At 43.7% G+C, this 18,537-nt stretch overlaps 1 protein-coding gene across 1 annotated transcript in view; it reads right to left on the bottom strand.

Moving 5' to 3' along the window:
• Positions 1 to 18,537, bottom strand: part of LOC135374465 (uncharacterized) — a 233,232-nt gene that overhangs the window by 147,022 nt on the left and 67,673 nt on the right. Inside the window, exons 2-3 of the mRNA XM_064607421.1 lie at positions 4,025 to 4,171; positions 2,165 to 2,287 (exon numbers count right to left, since the gene is read on the bottom strand). Coding sequence (XP_064463491.1) covers positions 2,165 to 2,287; positions 4,025 to 4,171 — 270 coding nt within the window. The remainder of the gene's footprint in view (positions 1 to 2,164; positions 2,288 to 4,024; positions 4,172 to 18,537) is intronic.

Below are 18,537 nucleotides of genomic sequence, written 5' to 3'. Positions count from 1 at the left end.
CCGTGCCTGCAGAATCCGGCAAAATCTCCGATTTTTTTCTATTATTCTTCAACATTGACAAGAAGGTCACATCGACACCCACGAAGACCGCAAAAGAAGGGTTGTTCACCTACCCTAGTTGAGATGTCACCTTTGTTTTCCACCTCTGTTTTTCACTCCCTCTGGTATTATTCGGACGAATGGGGAAAAAGCGGCAGAAAAGTAGCCTCTACCCTCTGAACAAGTAACAAAGCACCAAGAGATTGGCTGCTTCGGTTTGTACTGTGCGAGGTAAAAGCTCACCGTCTCTATCAACCTTGACAAGGAGCACTCACTGGTCATTAGGCGTCCTCTTAGCCCAACGGGCGAAGCTCACAGATGAAAATTTTGAACATCAACTACTTCTGCGTTGCAATAAATCGTACATGTAAGTTGTGTTCATGCGTTACCCTTGTTTATGTCCAACATTGCTTGTATTGGTTTGCGGAATGCGCTTATGTAACTCAGCAAGAAATGGTGCATATTTTAAGGACAACTGGTGAAGTGATGCAAAAGTAACGGCATTACTTATCAGAAGTAACGGCGTTAGTAACGCGTTACCTACTACCGCAACAGTAACGAATAACGTAGCGCGTTACTTTTTGAAAAAGTAGTGAGTAACGGTAGTGCACTACGAAATAAAAGCAACTTCCCCACCTATGCTATAGGGGCGCCACTGTGCCACCTATTGGTGGGGATCCTCGTTTCGGTTTCGTTTCTCTTAGTTACAGTGACTCCCGAACTTCTCGGCGCCAATAATGCTTCACAGCTCTCCGTGAGTCATTTGAAGGAAACAAACGTAACGGTAGAAATGGCAAGTAGCAATGGTCAAGACCCTTCCACTATGCCGCAGCGACCTCGACGCAACCGGAGTCCTCCGCAGCGATACGCGCCCTAATGTTCTCCTGGTTTATTTTATTTTCTTGAGGAGGGGAAGTATGTTATGTCCGTGGGAACACAGGACAACGAAGTGAAAAAAAGAAAAAGAAAGATGATGCGTTCTCTGGGCACGCGGTTGGATGGAATAAAGTAAACGCAGCTTCTGGGACGCGGACCGAGTGTTTTCTTCAGGATATAACAATTTCTAGGGAATAAAGCGAGCTACAGCCGTTTATTCCAAAACAGGTGACAGGCGTCTCTCACCAATTTGCCACAGTGGCGGGGATAAATCCCAATTTCGAGGAGAATGGAAGACTAAGAGAAGCCTTATTGTTTTCATCACCAGTTATTTTCTGCTACGATGAAACTGCTGTGCAAACATTATGCACAGCAGATGACGTGTCTACAGAAGTTTTACCTCGATGCTTTTGATACAACGTAGTAAAATAAATCATATGCAGATTGCACAAATGAAGAGGTTCACATTCACTGTAAAACAGGACGCAGGCATCACGTGAGTAGAATTTGCAGGATAGATCATACTTTGTTGTCCCGCCAAATGACTTGTATCCAGCGTTGCCTGCGGTCGCGCTTGTACAGCTGGGCAGGGAAACGATAAAACTACATTTCCCTTGGTTCTCGGAGCTCGCAACGACATAGCAATATGAGCCATGCGGATCTGGGGTACCCGAAACGTACTGGTCGTTGCAAAAGTGGGAAAAAAATCAACAGCATCTGCGTGCGGCAGGAAGGCGAGAGCGGATTCGCCTTCAGTGCGGTTTCGCACCTCCTCGCCGCTTGTGTGGCTTGGGGCGCTGTCGTCGCCCCTTCGAAACACTAGTGCACGGGGCCTATTGGGGCAGTGGAGATGAGCTGATTGTTTCGTGGGGGAATCGGAACGGTTGAGATTAAATGGGGGGGAATCGTGTAGCCCTGATTAACAGACGGACGACGGCGGCTATGATGATAGTAGTGCACATGTCATTTCCTCTCCCCAGTAATGCTATGTGGTGCTTGCAGCGGTCACTAGCGTAACTAACCCATGACCCGGCTCTCCCATAGGCGATTGCCATATGTCCTGGTCTCTAGTATAGCGTAGATCGTGATGCAGATACGCATGTGGATATGCACTCGCGGAGAGGGAGGGGTGATGTCTCTCTCTCTCTCTCTCTCTCTCTCTCTCTTTTTCATTTTGTGGGGTACGAAAACAAGTTGAACACAATCATGGGAAATCGTGTTTGTAGCATGGGATGCGCCATTTACTTACTTGAAAAAAGTGTTTCGAAGACGTTGTTAGCACAAAGACATGAGATGTTCTGTTGTAGTTCTGCTCCTGACACACGTCGAACTCCTGCAGGCAGATGACAGTCCCCTCTTCCCCGGTGCTATCCTGCGGAGTCCGGCCAATGTCATTTCACGTTTCAATTGCAAAAAATTTAAGATGACATGCGGACAATTCGAGTTTTTCTCAAGTAATGTTATGTTTGACTTTTTTAGCGTCGATAAGGGTGTTAGCAACGTCACAGGTAGCCTTTGGTATGGAGCCCAACTCCGACACCATTAAATAGCCCTCCCTGACCGACTATGCGCATTTACCAGACAACGTCTAGGCATTATCCTCACTGCTCTATTAATCATTGACGTTTCTTTTCGTCTTCTATATACGCGCATACAACACCAAGGGGGGGGGGGGGTATGTTTAATAGAGTGAAAGAAAAAAAAACGAAGGGCTTCGTGTCGTTCCTCTGTGTATGGTAGCGTTTTAGTGCTTTCAAAGGAGTAATTTAGCACCAGGCGCAGAACACAATCTTGGTTTCATTTCACTGACTCCAACACCGCCCAATTATTATTACGATATTGGTTTGTTTTGCTACGTCTTCATTTCCCACATCACAAGATCTGCTTGTTTCTTTAATGCTCGAAACCTCGAAGAGAACGAGTGAAAAAGAAATACCTGAAGAACAAGTATACATATACTTCATTGCAAGCTCGTGCAGCGCTTTCCAAGCGCGAGGAATTCTCCAGCTTCCTTTTTTTTTTTTTTTTTTTTGCTTTACCTTGGAATAGCCGGGCAGCGGGTTGCCGAAGGCGCCGTCAAAGCTGCATCGCGAGGGCCCGCACGTGTAATTTAAGTTAATGTGGGTTAGCAGACGACGGAAGCGGAACACGACCGACCGGCATGCCCCTCCTAGCATGATCGAAGCGACTAAAACCGCTGGCCTCTAGGCACCCACGTTCGGGTCGTGAGCTTGCGCTAGGCCGTGTTGCCACATTTTGACCACGTGAATTCGCCATAAATGACACATTGTCGAGTTACGCCACGTGTATAAGCCTACTAAGTATTTATTTTCTGCTCGAAACCGGCAAGGCCAGTTCGCTAATGTTTGGTGTAAATCTTGTTAGGCAAATAAATAGATAAATGCAATGCGAACTCGCTTTGACATAAGACACTTGTAAAGCGCCACGGCACTCATTGAAAGAAAAGTTACTATAGAAATTCGCGCCTTCTTGGCGAATCTTTACCTTCCAGGCAGGAAGAGACGATTTTTTTCTCCCTCTTCGACAAATGCACCAATCACGACAATTCGCAAGTATAATGAAGCGGACACGTAGGCATACATCACAGTAAAGTGTGAACTTAAAAGAAGCAGCGCGCTCTCTCAAGATAGCTGATATCAAATAAAAAATGCCTCGTTTTGCCCTACCTTTCGGAAGATGGTTCGGTCGCAGACGCTCTCCCATAAAGTCCAACTATATGTCGTGTTCAATTTAAGAAGGAAAAGCAATTTAGTCCGTCAACTACATAGACTGTTGGAGATAAGGAGAAGCAATAGGGCGCCAGGAGAAGTAGCTACTACAGTGCCACTATGCGCCCACAGTAGGAGAGCGCACTTTCTGCCGCAGATTGGTCTCATGCGGCTAGTTTTAACAGCCAATACAGAAGCAGAGTGAGCATGATGGATTTCATTATCTGGCGCAAGGAGCTAGGATGTACAGACATCCTATCCGCGGCGCAGTAATATTTTGGGAGCTGACAGACTAGATTTCTCTCCCTTCTTAATTTGAACACGACTATAGCCACTAAGTTTGCAAGTTCTAGAATTTGTGCTCTCGTTGTCAACCTCACCTCTTGGTCGTACAGGTAAATTGTGTTGCCGTTGAGAACGCAGAAGCGTCTCTTCCACACAGGTTGGAAGAACCACCGACGTCCAACGAGCTCCGTCAAATAACCGCGTTTCAGAGGCCTCGGAAACGACGACGCTGCAGGCACAACCTAAGGGGGTGGCACATCATTAGAATGGATTTTCAAATTCTTTCGAAGCAGAAATCACAGACTCCTTAGAAAGGGTCTCACTGTTAAGAGAGCATGTAATGAAAAAAGAAACCGAAGCTCTTTGGATGCGCGCTGGACGAAGTGTAATGTGTTATAACTGAAACGTCGCCGTGCCAGCGCTGGGCAGCTGTTTTAGCCTTATCTTGCAATCGTCAGCACTGTACAGGCAGGCAACGTCAAAGAAACAGTGAAACTCTCACCTTGACGAGAGGACATCACGTTCTATGTGACTTTCCGGCGCCACCCACTGAATCGTTGCCCACCTGCACGCTGCTGATAATGGCCAAATAAGTCCGAAACAGCTGTTTAGGATGATGAGTACACAATCTTCTGTGGCTTATCTCATCGAGTCAACAATACAACAGCTGTTGCTGTTTCCCTTTATATCCGCGTTCTTTAATTTATTTTAATTGAACATATTGCAAAGTTAGCGTAGCCTCTACGGGCGCGGAAGCCCCAGCAGCAACGACATCATTGTGACGTGGTTCGGACCATGACGTGACCGAATCAGAGAGCTGTCGAGTTGCTCCACCAACGATAGCAATCGAGGCCGCTTCGACTTTGTGACATCCGTCCATATTTGAATTGTTTTGATGTGATACCTTCTACCTAGGGAGACTACCATATCGACGAGTAGAAGAACCCAATGTTATGTTCCTGAATGCACGAATTCGTGCACGGCGAAACCGTAATTATCGTTTCACCAGCCGAGTGACAGTGACACAAACGAAAATGGGAGGCAGCAATCCCTGCAGGTATCCTGCTATGCAAAAAGGACGCTGTGTTCCGCACATCTCTTCCTCACATTTCGGTAACGAAGCTTATCTGTGACGGACATTATGCAAGTTCACCACGGGTTCAGTCCAAAACGAAGGCGGCTAAGGCCTATGTTAGCTACAACACAATAAGAACAAATAAATTGTGACTATGACCTGGGGTGATTCACCACTGGAGAGCAGTACACTACCCCATTACACACGAAGCATTAGATGTGAGATATGAAAATGAAGTTAAAGTTATGTGTAAGTACAACGACTGAGCTCTCCTCCACTGGTTGCGCTGCACTAAATCAGAAAAAAAGGAAGATGAAGAAAAAAAAACGCGTGAAAGAAGCACCAATGGTCATTGACATACAGGGGAGGACCTGGAGCAAACCGGTAGACAAGATGAACTCCAAGAACATCAGAAGACATCGACGGTGTTGCACATGGCTCTGACATGGGCCAAGAATTGCAGCCAAGTTGAACGTCTGTCGGCTAGCAGTACTCAGCTGCTATGTTAGAGTTGCTATGCACAGAGTTGCTATGTTAGCTACGTTGTTCCCAGAACCACTTGAAAGCCGCTACGTGCCTTGGACAAGATTAAGCTTTAGCTGTCAGTTCGCTCCGAATGGAACGCAACAAAAGAAAACATAGTGGTATCGTGTGCACACGTCGTAGTTCTTTCCAGCCAGAATTGTCTGGCAGTTTTATTTGCTTGCAAGTCTACACGACGGAACTTCGTCTGTAAAACCAGAGCGAGGCTGAATAAACGTCGCCTGCTCCCTCTGTGGCCCTTGTGACGATATCTTGTATCCCCTCCAGTTTGTCTGCGTAAGCATGTTCAGAATCCGCTGAGTATACTTTACAAGAGGCAGGATTTCGTCCCAATCGCTGCTTGCTGGTGCCTATTGAAGATGAACTATTAGCCCCTCACACATGGCGCATGTAACGGTTACGCTTCGAGTGCTTCTTTCGAATAACACTTAGCAGTGTAAATAGCCGCCATTTCATATGCGTCATTTTCTCTATATAAAATACTGTATTTCTATTATAGGCTCAGTCAAGCACCATGATGGAACCTGCTTCAAGTGGCGTGTGCAACAACATCATCTCTTATTATTGGCAGTGTGTTAGTGATTGTCTGCTAGCAGAGTATTAGCATTAGTAGTCTCATTAGTAGTATTAATAGTAATATCGTCTTTTGTAACATGTGTGGCGATGATATTTTCACTAATAAGGAAACATAAGATGTCCCATGGCTCGCACCATATTCCAACTCTTGAGTCTTGCGCAGCCTGTTGATAGAGGTAATATAACATGCTTGCATTATAAGCAGGAGAATTGCGCATAAGTGGTACCAATACACGTCCTCTCTCACAGCACATAGGACCAACAATATTACCAGAAGATGTTATGTACATAACATGCTTATCTAGCTGTTTTCCTGCTGACAGAGGCGATATCACATGACTGCATTATATAAGGAGGAGGAGTGCCATCTACAAGTTTTACTGCATGTCCTGTTTCGCAACACATGGTGTCAACAACATTACAAGAAGATGGTATGTACACAACACGCAGTGCTTTTACAAGAGTTAATTAAAACGAGACAGTTCACCTAACCTCTAAATAAAGAAAGAAAGGAAACCCCTCAAAACCATACAGTAGGTATTTTCCCTGATGCAGTGTGAGGATATTAATAGGCAAGCGTGCTACGAAATCATGTTCCTTCGGTTTGTCAAGTACTCATCCAGGATGTTCTATACCCCTCAAACATTCGCTTCTCTATCAGATAGTTAGCCAATGTGGCTTCCTGTACACCTTGGTGCCACATAAGCTTAACAAGAAAAATGCACGAAATGCACTAATGCAGGAAAACTCAGACTGCTGTTCCAACTGCCACCCTTGGTAATAAAGTCTGAAAATAGGTCTTTTTGTGCTTGATATAACGCAGGGAAGAAATGTTTCTGCATGTTATTTAGATGCACTTACCGGTTTACAGTAACGCAGAGTGCTGCTAACCCTGTCTTACATGACCGACATTCACAATGATTTCAAATCGTTGGCAAATGTTTTTGACACACAGAAATTGTTGATAGTTCAGAAGGAAGCTATAACGTGCTACAGGGTCACGGTCACCGCTCCATCCTTACAACAAAGGTCAGCCAAACAATCACATGAAAGCGGTCTCCTGAACAGCAGCACAACTCAGCATATCTCAACCTCTTATTTGTCGATACTATGAAGTTTACAATCAGGGTGTTCTTGATGATTATTCGTTACACATTTCGTACAAACAGGCCATGAGGGCCAGATAGATGCTGTTTTGTCATTTGTCTTGAACAGGCAGATCAATTTTCTATCTAAGAAATAGTATGCAACTACTTGATGACCAATTACCTAAAATCTGTTTACTTTTCGCTTAGGAAGCTTTCAGGTATAAAAATGAGAATACACAAAAGAAGAATGGGAGACAATCCTGGTTGAAAGCCAATCTATCTTAAAAATCTGTAAGATTGTCTTCATTCTGCTATCTCGCTTTCGCCCAAAAGTCAGAAGAATGTGAAGAAGAAGTTGAGTCATAAATTTTATGTCATCAGCTATCTAGTTGCAACTATCATGTCCCCAAAGTGCCACGCATTTTGTGGCCAAATCATGTTTTCTCGTTTTTTAGATTATGAATCAGTCCTCATTGGTGAGGTACTGCCTCGCATACAAGAACATCGAAAGGAGCCTGCGACTGTCGAATCTGGACCACCACGTTCAGCAACGTATGGTGAAATACCAACTCCGGCAGAAGCTGTGGAAAAGCACTGGGCAAGGTGTGTAAGCATTGGACCAGCTACTTTCCTCCTGCTTACTATCACGTCTCGGCATTCAATTGCATTCTGCACTTTTCTTGCTAGGTTCCAACCATCACCACCACCATCTTCCTAGGTTCCGGAAGTGAAAGTTGTGACTGTGGCTTTCTCGTCTGCTGACCCTTATGGCCCTTCAGAAGGCATGACAAGAAAGAAAATGAACAAAAAAGGCCCTTCTCAGGGCCACCTATTGCTTTACACAGAGACAAGTGTTGCTTCCTGAATAACCTATTTTGCATGCTATGATTTTAGACCAATTTTACAATGAGGCTGATTTTACAAATTGAGCCCCATGTTCGTACAACTAAAGCCTTGCGGCTCTTCCGAGAGTGTTTAGAAGTAAAGGTTTAGGATAAAAGAATGTATCAAAGTAATTTATTTATTTCTACTATTTTTTTATTTTTTTCAGTGCGAGCCCTGGAGTACCTGAAATACTTCTCCAAGTCATGAGAGTTCTTGGAAATTTTCCAACACTGGTGGCACCTAAGAGTTCAGTTTCAGTTACCCCACTTTCCTGGCTTGCATTATTTTATGTACAGCAATTAATTACTATGTTCAACAGAGTACATTCCCTAACTAAGTGAGATTCATTCACCTCACTGCGCGTGCTGAAGTAAATGTCTTACAACAGCTTCGTGTGGTATTGGGGCGGGCTTGCTAGAAGGGTATATAACAGTGAAGAGTAGTTATCGAACTTTATCCTGTGGGCCCTTTCTTGGTGTTGCACGCCTGGTGATCACACAATGGACAACAGAGTTGCCATAAGATAAGTACAATGCTCCATCTTTGCCACCAAGTCAAACATATGGACCTACAGATTCCGATAAAAATACCGACAGAACACGGGGTTGGCATATTTCTTCTTCGGAGTGCCGCTCTAGCCACGAACGGGAGCTGACACACTCACAGGTGGGTGCCAGGCCACCTGTTTGTAGTTGCATCCACATCTGTTCGCTGCTAGGATGTAGCTCCGGTTAGGAAATACGGCGACATCGTGTTGTGTAAGCTTTTGTCGGAATCTGTACCTACATATAAGGTGGCACTAGGGTGCCAGCTATCTTGTCTTCCTAGTGTGCACATTAGCATAGTAGATCATCACGGCGGCCTTGCAAGCCGAAGGTTTGCGTGCCTCAAAGAAGGAACAATGAGAGAACTAAGACCTACTGCCATCATGTAATCACGTTCTGCTTAACTTTTTAACTTTTATCGACTGCACGTCAGCATTATATTATGTCATGAAACCTACAGTGTCATAGAAAGCTTTCATATCATCGTCATCAGGGCTGACACAAACCTTCGAATATGCAGTCTATACTTCAGCGAGCCCGATTATTAATCACCGCCGAGTATTTTTGTCGTACGTCAACGATGGAACAGCACAGATAGTCCCCCGCTCGGTAGGCATGGCGATTCGTCATTCATGTAGATGTTGTTTCAGGTACACAGGCATAACAACTGTGGTGTAATACATGCATTGTTAGTTTTCACTTCAGCGTGGTTAATTCGTGTGAGTTATTTGTCTCTAATAAATGAAATCCCAAAAACCAGTCCATGGTTGAGTGTATAATGAAATAATTTCAGGAAACAAACTATTAAAAAATTAAAAGCAATACGAATTGCATGAAAAACTCCACTTGTGGCCGTTCTATACATGCGCTCTCAAACAACACAGCAGCGCCAGGTCAACTGACATTGACAGCCGTGAACCCACATAAGGTTTGTTGGTTCAAGTTTGTCTACTTATTGGTTGTGCACTGTGATGGTTTTTTTCAAAAGCATTACTTCAAAAACTACAAAAATTCACTCCTTCTTGACCTTCATAGCCACTAAGTTTACTCCAAAGCTAGCACAGTTACTATGTAGAGAACATGACAATTGCGGAACTCTAAATGCTTTTTAATTGGGTTTAAAAAGTACATACAGCTTCAAGGACAAAAAACAAAATCATGTCAATCACACGTTGCACTGCTGACATGACAGAAGCCCACCTGAAATGTACTGATGTAATCATAATATCCTCTATATGACTGTGACGGGTAATGCCCTCTGATTAGGCGTACAGCACACCCTGGAATTTGGCGACGGTTTCTGGGGCCCAGCTTGGAAATGACGAATATGCTGACAGCCAGAAACGGCCTCTCCCAATAATTCAGCTGAATCCCACTAGAGTATCTCTGCTCCCGCTCCGCCGGTCGAAGCCGCGTTCAAGTTAAGGTTGCGGAGAGCTGAACAAGTTTCTGCATTGTGTTGAATGCTTTGGGTCTATCGCTAACTTATTTGTTGTTGTTGTTGGGTCTATCGCATTACAAGTTTTCGCATAGTCATTCATGTGCATGGTTTCTCGCTGTATACGGGTATTTGCTTTGTTTTAAATATTCATCGTCTCTCATAGTAGGGTGATTTCACGTCAAGGCAGACAGGTTGGTCCGGGTCACACCTTCGACTTGTCCAGAAAAAATAGGGTGGCAATCATAAGGCCGAAACTCACAAGGCCGAATTATCAAAAGACCAAAACTCAAAAGGCCGAAAAATCAAAACATCGAACAATTATAAGGCCGAAAACCGGAAGACCGAAAATTCAAAATACCGAAAAATCACAAGGCCGAAAAGTCACAAAACCGAATTATCGAAACGCCGACAAATGAGGAACCCAGGATACGAGAACTGGTATTCCAACTGCGACAACAAAAAAAAGCTCTACAGATTAAATAGAATAAACTTGTTGGGAATTAATACAGCAAATAAATCGTTTCGTCGAACATCGCATTAATAAAGTACTTTCGATAACTTAGGGGAAAACAAAAAGGAAAAGTAGAGATGTGAACCACTGTGTTATTGTGTGTTTATTGTACACGGTGGCAATCAGGTTCGGGTTAAAAAATGTAGAGAAACACCATTTCCTCTACAATTCATTCAGTGCGTGATACAAGTCATTCACTGGCATTCACCTACCACACACTTCCTCTTTGTAGTAAACATGTTATATATTATTGCTAGATTAGGTTGGCAATACGAGGTTATAGTTCATTGTTTTTTTTTTAAATGAAAAGAGCAATTCCCTTTCAGTGGTCATTCACAGGGATGCTTACACTAGGTCTCCTGTTTCAATGGCCGTTTTATTTCGGTGTTCGGTTCGGTGTTCTGATTTTCGGCCTTTTGACTTTCGGCCTTCTCATTGCCTGGCCTTATTATTTTTCGGCCTTCTGACACTTCGGCGTTATGATTTTTCGGCCTTTTGGCTTTCGGCCTTATGATAGTTCGGCGTTCTAATTTTTCGGCCTTTTGACTTTCGGCCTTATGATAGTTCGGCGTTATGATTTTCGCGCCGCAAGAGCACGTTGCGGCGAAGCCTACGTTCAAGGCCACGCGCAACCACAGGTTTGGGAAATGGCTCAGCGCAGAAGAGACTACAAGAGAAGACAAACAAGAAATAACAATACGGGGAGCAGAGATTTGTGTGTAACATCACGTGGTAAGGGTATAGGATATAAAAATCTAAAAACTTGACAGCTGTTAGGAGAACTAACATCGTTGAGGTTGTTATAAAGGGCAAACGTGTGTATATTATGGCTGTTACGAAGTCTGTTCGTATCTGCTAAACTGTGAGCAATCAAACAAAACATAAAATAAAGGTGTAGTGGGAGTGAACGGCACAACAACAACAACAATAAATGATGACGATGAGATGGGGTGTTTCACTGCGGAGGTGCGTGCCCTACACCACTGCACGTGGAACGTTATGTGAAGATGATGAAGGAAGGATGCAAATACAAGAAAGGACTAAAATGAACGGCAGAAAATAGACCAACGACAGCTTAAGACGACATGTACTACTTTGCACAGGAAAATGTGATATCTGAGGTTCTACGATGTGCTAAGGTTGTCAAACCAAGTTTATCGAGGATAGGTTCATAATTATAGACACCAATGTGTCGGTCATAGAGAATGTACAATGACTCCAAGGGCTTCGATGCTGTCATTGGGTCAATCTTTGAAAATTAGTGAAGCTAATTAAGTATACCATTTTAGTTAGCCATCGAACACTGATGCGACCGGCTAGGAAAGATATCCGAGAGGCTTCGTTTTCGTTTCTTCTTTCTCGCTCTCTCCTTCCTTCTTCTATTTTTTTTTTTTGAGGGGGGGGGGGTTATTAATACCTGAAGACAATTTATGATACAGCTATAGGATGTCACGCTTCCTTGCGAACGCAGGAGCCTCTCTAGGGAGGAAAACGCAATTGTAAAAGGCGGTCACTTGGCCCATTTGTATTATAACGCATTACTCTGCTCTCTTTTGATCACAATAATGCTCGTTGCCTTGTCAATGTCATCTGCATTTTTTAGATACTGTAGATTTGTCGTTCACCTCGAAACTACAAAAAAAAAAATTAAGAGATCACGACTTTCTGTTGTTTGAGTTTGAGTTTGATTTGCGATTTTCTGGCAACTTTCTGTTGTTGTCATCTCTCAAAATGTATCTATCAAAATCCATCAAAATAAGCACAATTTCAGACAACGAAAAAAAGGAAAATATTGTTCTGTGTTCCTGTCTTTTATTTTCCATACTTAATACAGCTAACGCCGTAGTGGATCAAATCTATCCCTATTGCAGCCTAATCCCACGTGTTTTTCGACAGCCGTACTCTTGGCTTTTCTTTTCGTCTGTGGAGAAGGTGCTAGCAGGTGTGCTGTCTTATCAGCGTTTTTCTGAAGATTTACAATCTTGATCCAGCCGTACATGCTCGCGCTTTCAGCAGACTGCTTGGGACTGTGTTGTTCACTATCGCGTCTTTTTTCATTCGTACATCTTTGTTTCTGTAGGTGTGAAGAAAAGTTTATTGACTGGTTGATAAGCTACTGCGTGCACCACGTAAAAGTCACTTGTGTAGCATCGATTGCTAGTACGTACGAATCGAATAAATACGAATGAAGCACGATGAACATTTGATTTACACATCAGAGTTAGTGACGTCTTCATGTTGGGAAAAACTTCGCATGGCTGCATATGCGATCACAATCTCCTCCTTTTAACGTTGAAGCCAAAATAAACGGGGGCACTTCAAACCACCTTACTCAAACTGTGACGCAACATTTGCCTCAGCTGGATCGGGTCGTCTGGATCTTTGGACGTCGTTCCCGATTTCCGTTCTTAGCTCACCTCGCGTCATAGAGTCCACATCTAACATGCGTGACACGCGCTGTTCGAGTTCGACACTTAAACGTGTCCTCTTTCCTCTTGTCTCTTGGATGCCACCTTCTTCCCAGTACGTGAGGTCACGTTTCTGGTATCTCCTAACCTGTAGCGCTGATGAATTTTCTTCCATCCTTTAACATATATTTTAGCCCATCCCATGTTGCGTCCCATTTGTTTGTTCGCCGATGATGTAGGTTGTCTAAGGCACAATTTTTCTTTTCTAGTCCTTGGCTAGAAAACCATCCTAGTCAGCGCTGTTGCATGTGGCTCATCGCGGCGTGATGGGAAAAAACATGTATATACGGGGCCACGCTTTCCTGTCCGTACCCCTTGCATTTGGTTCCCAGATCTAGAAACATAGTTAGGACGTTTAACGTCTCCTGACGCAGATCTTTCCGTGCAGTATCCTGCTCAAATTCTTTTACCACACCTCTGAAAAGATCCCATAACTGCGCTCGTTCATCTCTGGTGTCCGAGGAGAGGACTAGGGTCACAAAGCGTGGTAGATTCTCAAGAAGTAAATCGACATTCTTTCCTGTTAATCATGTGAATTTAGCAACTTCCGTTTTGCTGTCAGTGAGCAGTCTGACGTTCGCACCAGATCCCTTTATAATGTCCACCAGCTTTCTCACGGATGTGTAATATATTCCTTGCATATTCTCATACAGATTATAAATTACCGTTCTAGCAATTATTCGTTCTACGGCAACCAGGCAGTCTGAAGACATATAGGAAAGCCCATCTGTTCGTACTCCCGTCGCAGACTCCCAGAATTCTCAGCCGCAGTGCTATACGGGCACAAAAGCTCTTGCATACAAGAACAATAGCAAGAACGCGCGCAGAGCGAATAAGCTTTGGCAACGTCCTAGCATACTTCCTACTCAAGACAAGATCGCAGTGCTATCAGCTCCAGTAGATATCTTGATGAACAAGGAATGATTTCATTGGATGAAGTATGGAAGGAAAAAAGATTCTCTAAAATCAAACAAAACAACAAGTCAGTCGTTACTTTTGTGCACTGGTTTCGTTGATAGCTGCTGCAATCGCCCTCGCCTTTCTGTCTGTCGTGTGGTTAACGCGGAAGGCGTGATGAAGCGGGCAACTCTACAAGATACAGATAGAATAATAATACCGCGCTTGATGGCCCGGTACGAGCACATCATGAGCCGTGCAGCAGTGGCCGGTCTGCGGCCGCTGTAAGAAAAAAAAAAAAGGAAACAGAGAGAGAGAGAGAGAGAGAGAAACTTCAGTAGTTGCGTGGCATCGGCGAGTCCCGCAAAAGAAGCTGATTTATCGCTTTCAAAGAATTTGTACGCGGTAGGTGGACGGTTGTTGTGCTGTGAGACCTACAGACTAATTTATTTATTTACCCTCGCGGCCATGAGGCAATACAAACGGGAGGTTAACATTTGGTAGAATAATGTTAACATAGCAGCATACAAGATTTAAACCCACATGAAAAAATTGCGCAGATATGTGGAGGTAAATAAACAAGTACATGAAACATTTTGGTCAACTGGAGCAATGACAACACGTACGACGTGGAAATTGAAAAATGACTATGCCGCGCAACGGTCATGTCAGCCAGACGCGTGAGCCTTCCTCTTCATCTCCCCCTCTTCGTCCCATCACCGAGCAAAGTGCCGCCAGTGAAGGCAGGTAGATGGCTCGAATTTCCGCGGAATTATTATGATAATCAATTTTGTGAAACAAACACTCACAAGTTATTATTCGGCGAGTAGAGAGCAGACGCAGATTGAGGTTATGGTAACATGAAAAACTCAGTGCGGCATCCCCCATTGTTCTCCATAGAACCAGACTTGTACGTATTTGGAGTATTGTATTTAAAATACTGTATTTTAAATACAATTTGCGGTATTTTGGTACTCTACTCAATACTTTTTCTTGTGTGTATTTGTACTCTATTTAAAATATATTTTATGGTATTTTCTACTCAATACTCTATTTACATGTTTTGGATCTCCCACTCAAACATTCTGTGTCTCATCTTTCCATTATATCTTGCTTGTTCAGTGGAAATTTCCTGAGTCCCTCGGACTTGACCCGTATAGTGACTCCAAGCCCACACATTGGCCCTTTCTGGAAGTCTCCATTTAGAGATCTTGCCCCATGTGTACTAATCATTGGCCAGTGAGGGTTCTATTATGTGTGCCCTGACGCAGTGATGCCGAATTCTGACCTCGCCGAGCAGGGACCTGCTAGAAGTTTGCTTTGTTCTGGGTCACATATACTTAGTGGAGTTATGTGGTATCATTTGTCATCTCTTTTGGGACTTGTGTTTAGATGACTCCTATCACACAGCGGCGGCTAGCGTAGTGCGCGGGGTTTAGGTAATTCATGTGACATAGCGGCGACTTGCCGCATTGACCAGTGACCGGTGACTTTTTGCGTTCAAGGATAAATAGTAACTTAATTGTATTTCAAATACTTCTTGAAGTATTTTGTACTCTATCTTAATTACTTTAATTTTGATGTATTTATACTCTACTTAATTACATTCGAACGTTAGTATTTATTATCTTATCTTAAACGTTAAAACACACGAAACGAGCACAAAACGTGAGTCAGTTCTGTAGTTCGGAGCTTACGTAATCCTCACTGTTAATAATTATATAATGCAGTTCAGTTTATGCAGTTTCAGTTGCACTGCGCACTCCAGGCGACGCGGCGTATCGCCTCCTAGCCGAGACCGTTTTAACGTTACAACGGCCAAGCCAAAGCCAACCGACAGTGCAAAGTGAAAACGCGTGAACGCATGTTTTGGCGGTTTTGGTTTTGCGTCTCAGTCCTGATTGTTGGCGTCTTTACCGGATTGTACCACAATGTTCGCACTCGTGCGATTCCTGAAACAGTTCGATGATAAGAACTACGTGATCCCCGTCAGGGACATCATAAACTTCCCCGAGGAGAGCAACAACTTTGACCCCAACAAGATGTACACGGCGTATTGGAAAGACCCGAAGGATGACAGTGTCAGCGGGACGTACTCCGTTTTAGTGTTAATGGTAGCAGGTATGTGTTTTTAATGTACCTTGAACGCCTCTGACCAAACTTAATTTCAGCAACTGAGGCCGAGCTACAGGAAAAGCAGGGAAATAAACGCGTTCGGATTCCGAAAGTGCCGATGTCCGAAGTGGAAGAGTACGATGTGGGCGTGTCGTCACAGGACAACAAGGTTTATTTTTTGTCTGAGCGTCTTGTTTCCAGCACAAGGCTGGCTGTAATTTTTTTCCACTGCACAATTCACCTACAGGCTGAAAAGAAGAAACGACAAAACGCACGTGATGCGACAAAAATCCAGGCTGATGAGATTTTGGCACGTTTTCTGCATGCCAAAAAGAAGGAGGCGGAGTTACAACCACCAAATGTGAGTCACGACTGCGGGCTTCAGTGACTGCGCGACTTCACTTCCATATTACCAATCTCTTGACCAGTCGGAGTTCTGAGTGCTTGAGTGTTGGTCACGTATAAAACTTAGTATATATAAGCTACTATACTTTGTCACTCAAAGTAGGTTACAGTTCCATACACTGGTGATGGTGGCTGCTGGATCCAAATACTGCTGCCGAGCTGACAAGCATATATATATACCCATGCAGCCCATATTGTGAGGTCTCATAAACCTGTCTCGCTTCTATTTGATTTACCGGTTTTCATCTCTCATTCCCCCCTCTCTAAATTATTTCCTTGCACTGATGATGTGACCTGAAATTGTGTTATGGGATGAACTTTCAGTGTGAAAGAACTCATCATGCATTAACCAGTCATGCTGTTCTACGCCATAATATGTTTTGTTTAAGTATGTGTGCTAAATATGTTGCTACACGACACTTTTTGGGCGTTCACACAGGCCAATTTTCTGCACCAACTCGGACCAACCTTGGAGTTGGTGGCAGTTGGCCCACATCACCAACCATGACCAACTCGAGTTGCTGGGAATCGGTCGCCGAGCGAAAACTTCCAAGAGTTGGTGGTGGTCTAACCAATCAACGTGAGGAGCATTGCCACGTGGCCCTAGAGGGCGTCAAGCGATTTCGTTCCTGTCGTATTGCCTGGCATGGGTTCAAATCCTACAGGGTTACTTGAGAATGTTTTTTTTTTTTTTTTTGTTGTTACTAGCGGCATATAAACATATCAATATATATCAATAGAGACATCTTTTGGGGATACTGGTGTTCTTCTGGCGAAATAAAATGACTTCGCTTTGATTAATGACAGTTTTAAAAAAGTCACCAGCGGTTCGACTTGAACCCATACACCCCGATTGCCGTAAGGTTGGTTGTGGACGGAGCTAACGAGTTGGTACGTGTGAACATTGAGACGGTACTGTCTTGAAGTTGGTACAAAGACGTTGCTTTGAGTTTGTCTGAGTTGGTGCTGAAAATCGGCCCATGTGAACGCCCCCTTATTATCATAGTGTGCATACCAAATGCTAACGTGACTACCTTCCAGAGACTAAAAAAGAGGGTGCGGAGGCAGTCGCCACTGAACATTGACAGCGACAGCGGGAGTGATGACAGCATTGCTTTGTTATCACACGTGAAAATTGCAGAAAAAGAAGCAGCCAGGTTGAGGACAGAGCTGAAGGTGGAACAACAAAAAACTGCCGACCTGATGGCACGTGTGGTATTTCTAGAGTCCATGATGGACGCGAAGGTGACAGAAAGTAAGCTGTAGACATGAGAACACTGCCTTGATATCACAGATAAGTGATGAAACTTTCTCTCTTCAGTGCATGACATGGTGGGGAACTTGAACACGCTGCTGTCCTCAGGAGGATCCATGAAAATTAGTAAACAGTTGCACAGTAATAGGTTTATGATAACAAAATGTTGAGTGATACTTGCTATGCTGACATTAAAAGAGCATTCAAATGCCAATTTTGTCTGCTAAAAGGCAATCTGAAGTTCTGGTTTGTGTGCAATCGACAGGAATATCTATGACAGAAATATATCGTGTCTAAACTTGATATTGTTTGGGATACACTCCAAGTGAAGGTTTCAAGCTGTGTGAAAAAGTTAGCATTTGTTTATCCTTGTTTTTTTTTAATATATGAAATTTTAAGCAAGGAGGTGGCACAATAATGTTTTATGGCACACTCAGAAAATTCTAAAAATGACAAATAACAGTTGTGCACCTGGAATTGGCACTAATCGCTCCAAAAAGGAGCAGGGTAGGACAGGGGAACAATAGTAAGGCTATACCGCGCATGCCTGTGAGGTGAACCCCCAAGCAGCGCTGAGAGTGGCTATGATAATTTAGGTCAGAGCTTTGCATGACCTCTGACGAAGTTACAAAAATACATTGGGTTACAAAAAATAGAGAGTGCTGTTCTCAAGGAGGGAAAAGAAACATCACCTGTGCTTGTCATTCTTTCACCCAGGGCCGTAACTCTTGCAGGAAAATGCTATTCTGTGGTCATACCTTCAATTATAGTCAAAACCAGAATATTCCTTTCTGGCACTTGAAT

Source organism: Ornithodoros turicata, unplaced genomic scaffold, assembly GCF_037126465.1.
Source record: "Ornithodoros turicata isolate Travis unplaced genomic scaffold, ASM3712646v1 Chromosome62, whole genome shotgun sequence".
In the NCBI taxonomy this organism is placed as follows: Eukaryota; Metazoa; Arthropoda; class Arachnida; order Ixodida; family Argasidae; genus Ornithodoros; species Ornithodoros turicata.
This window is presented reverse-complemented; position numbering and strand designations above follow the sequence as displayed.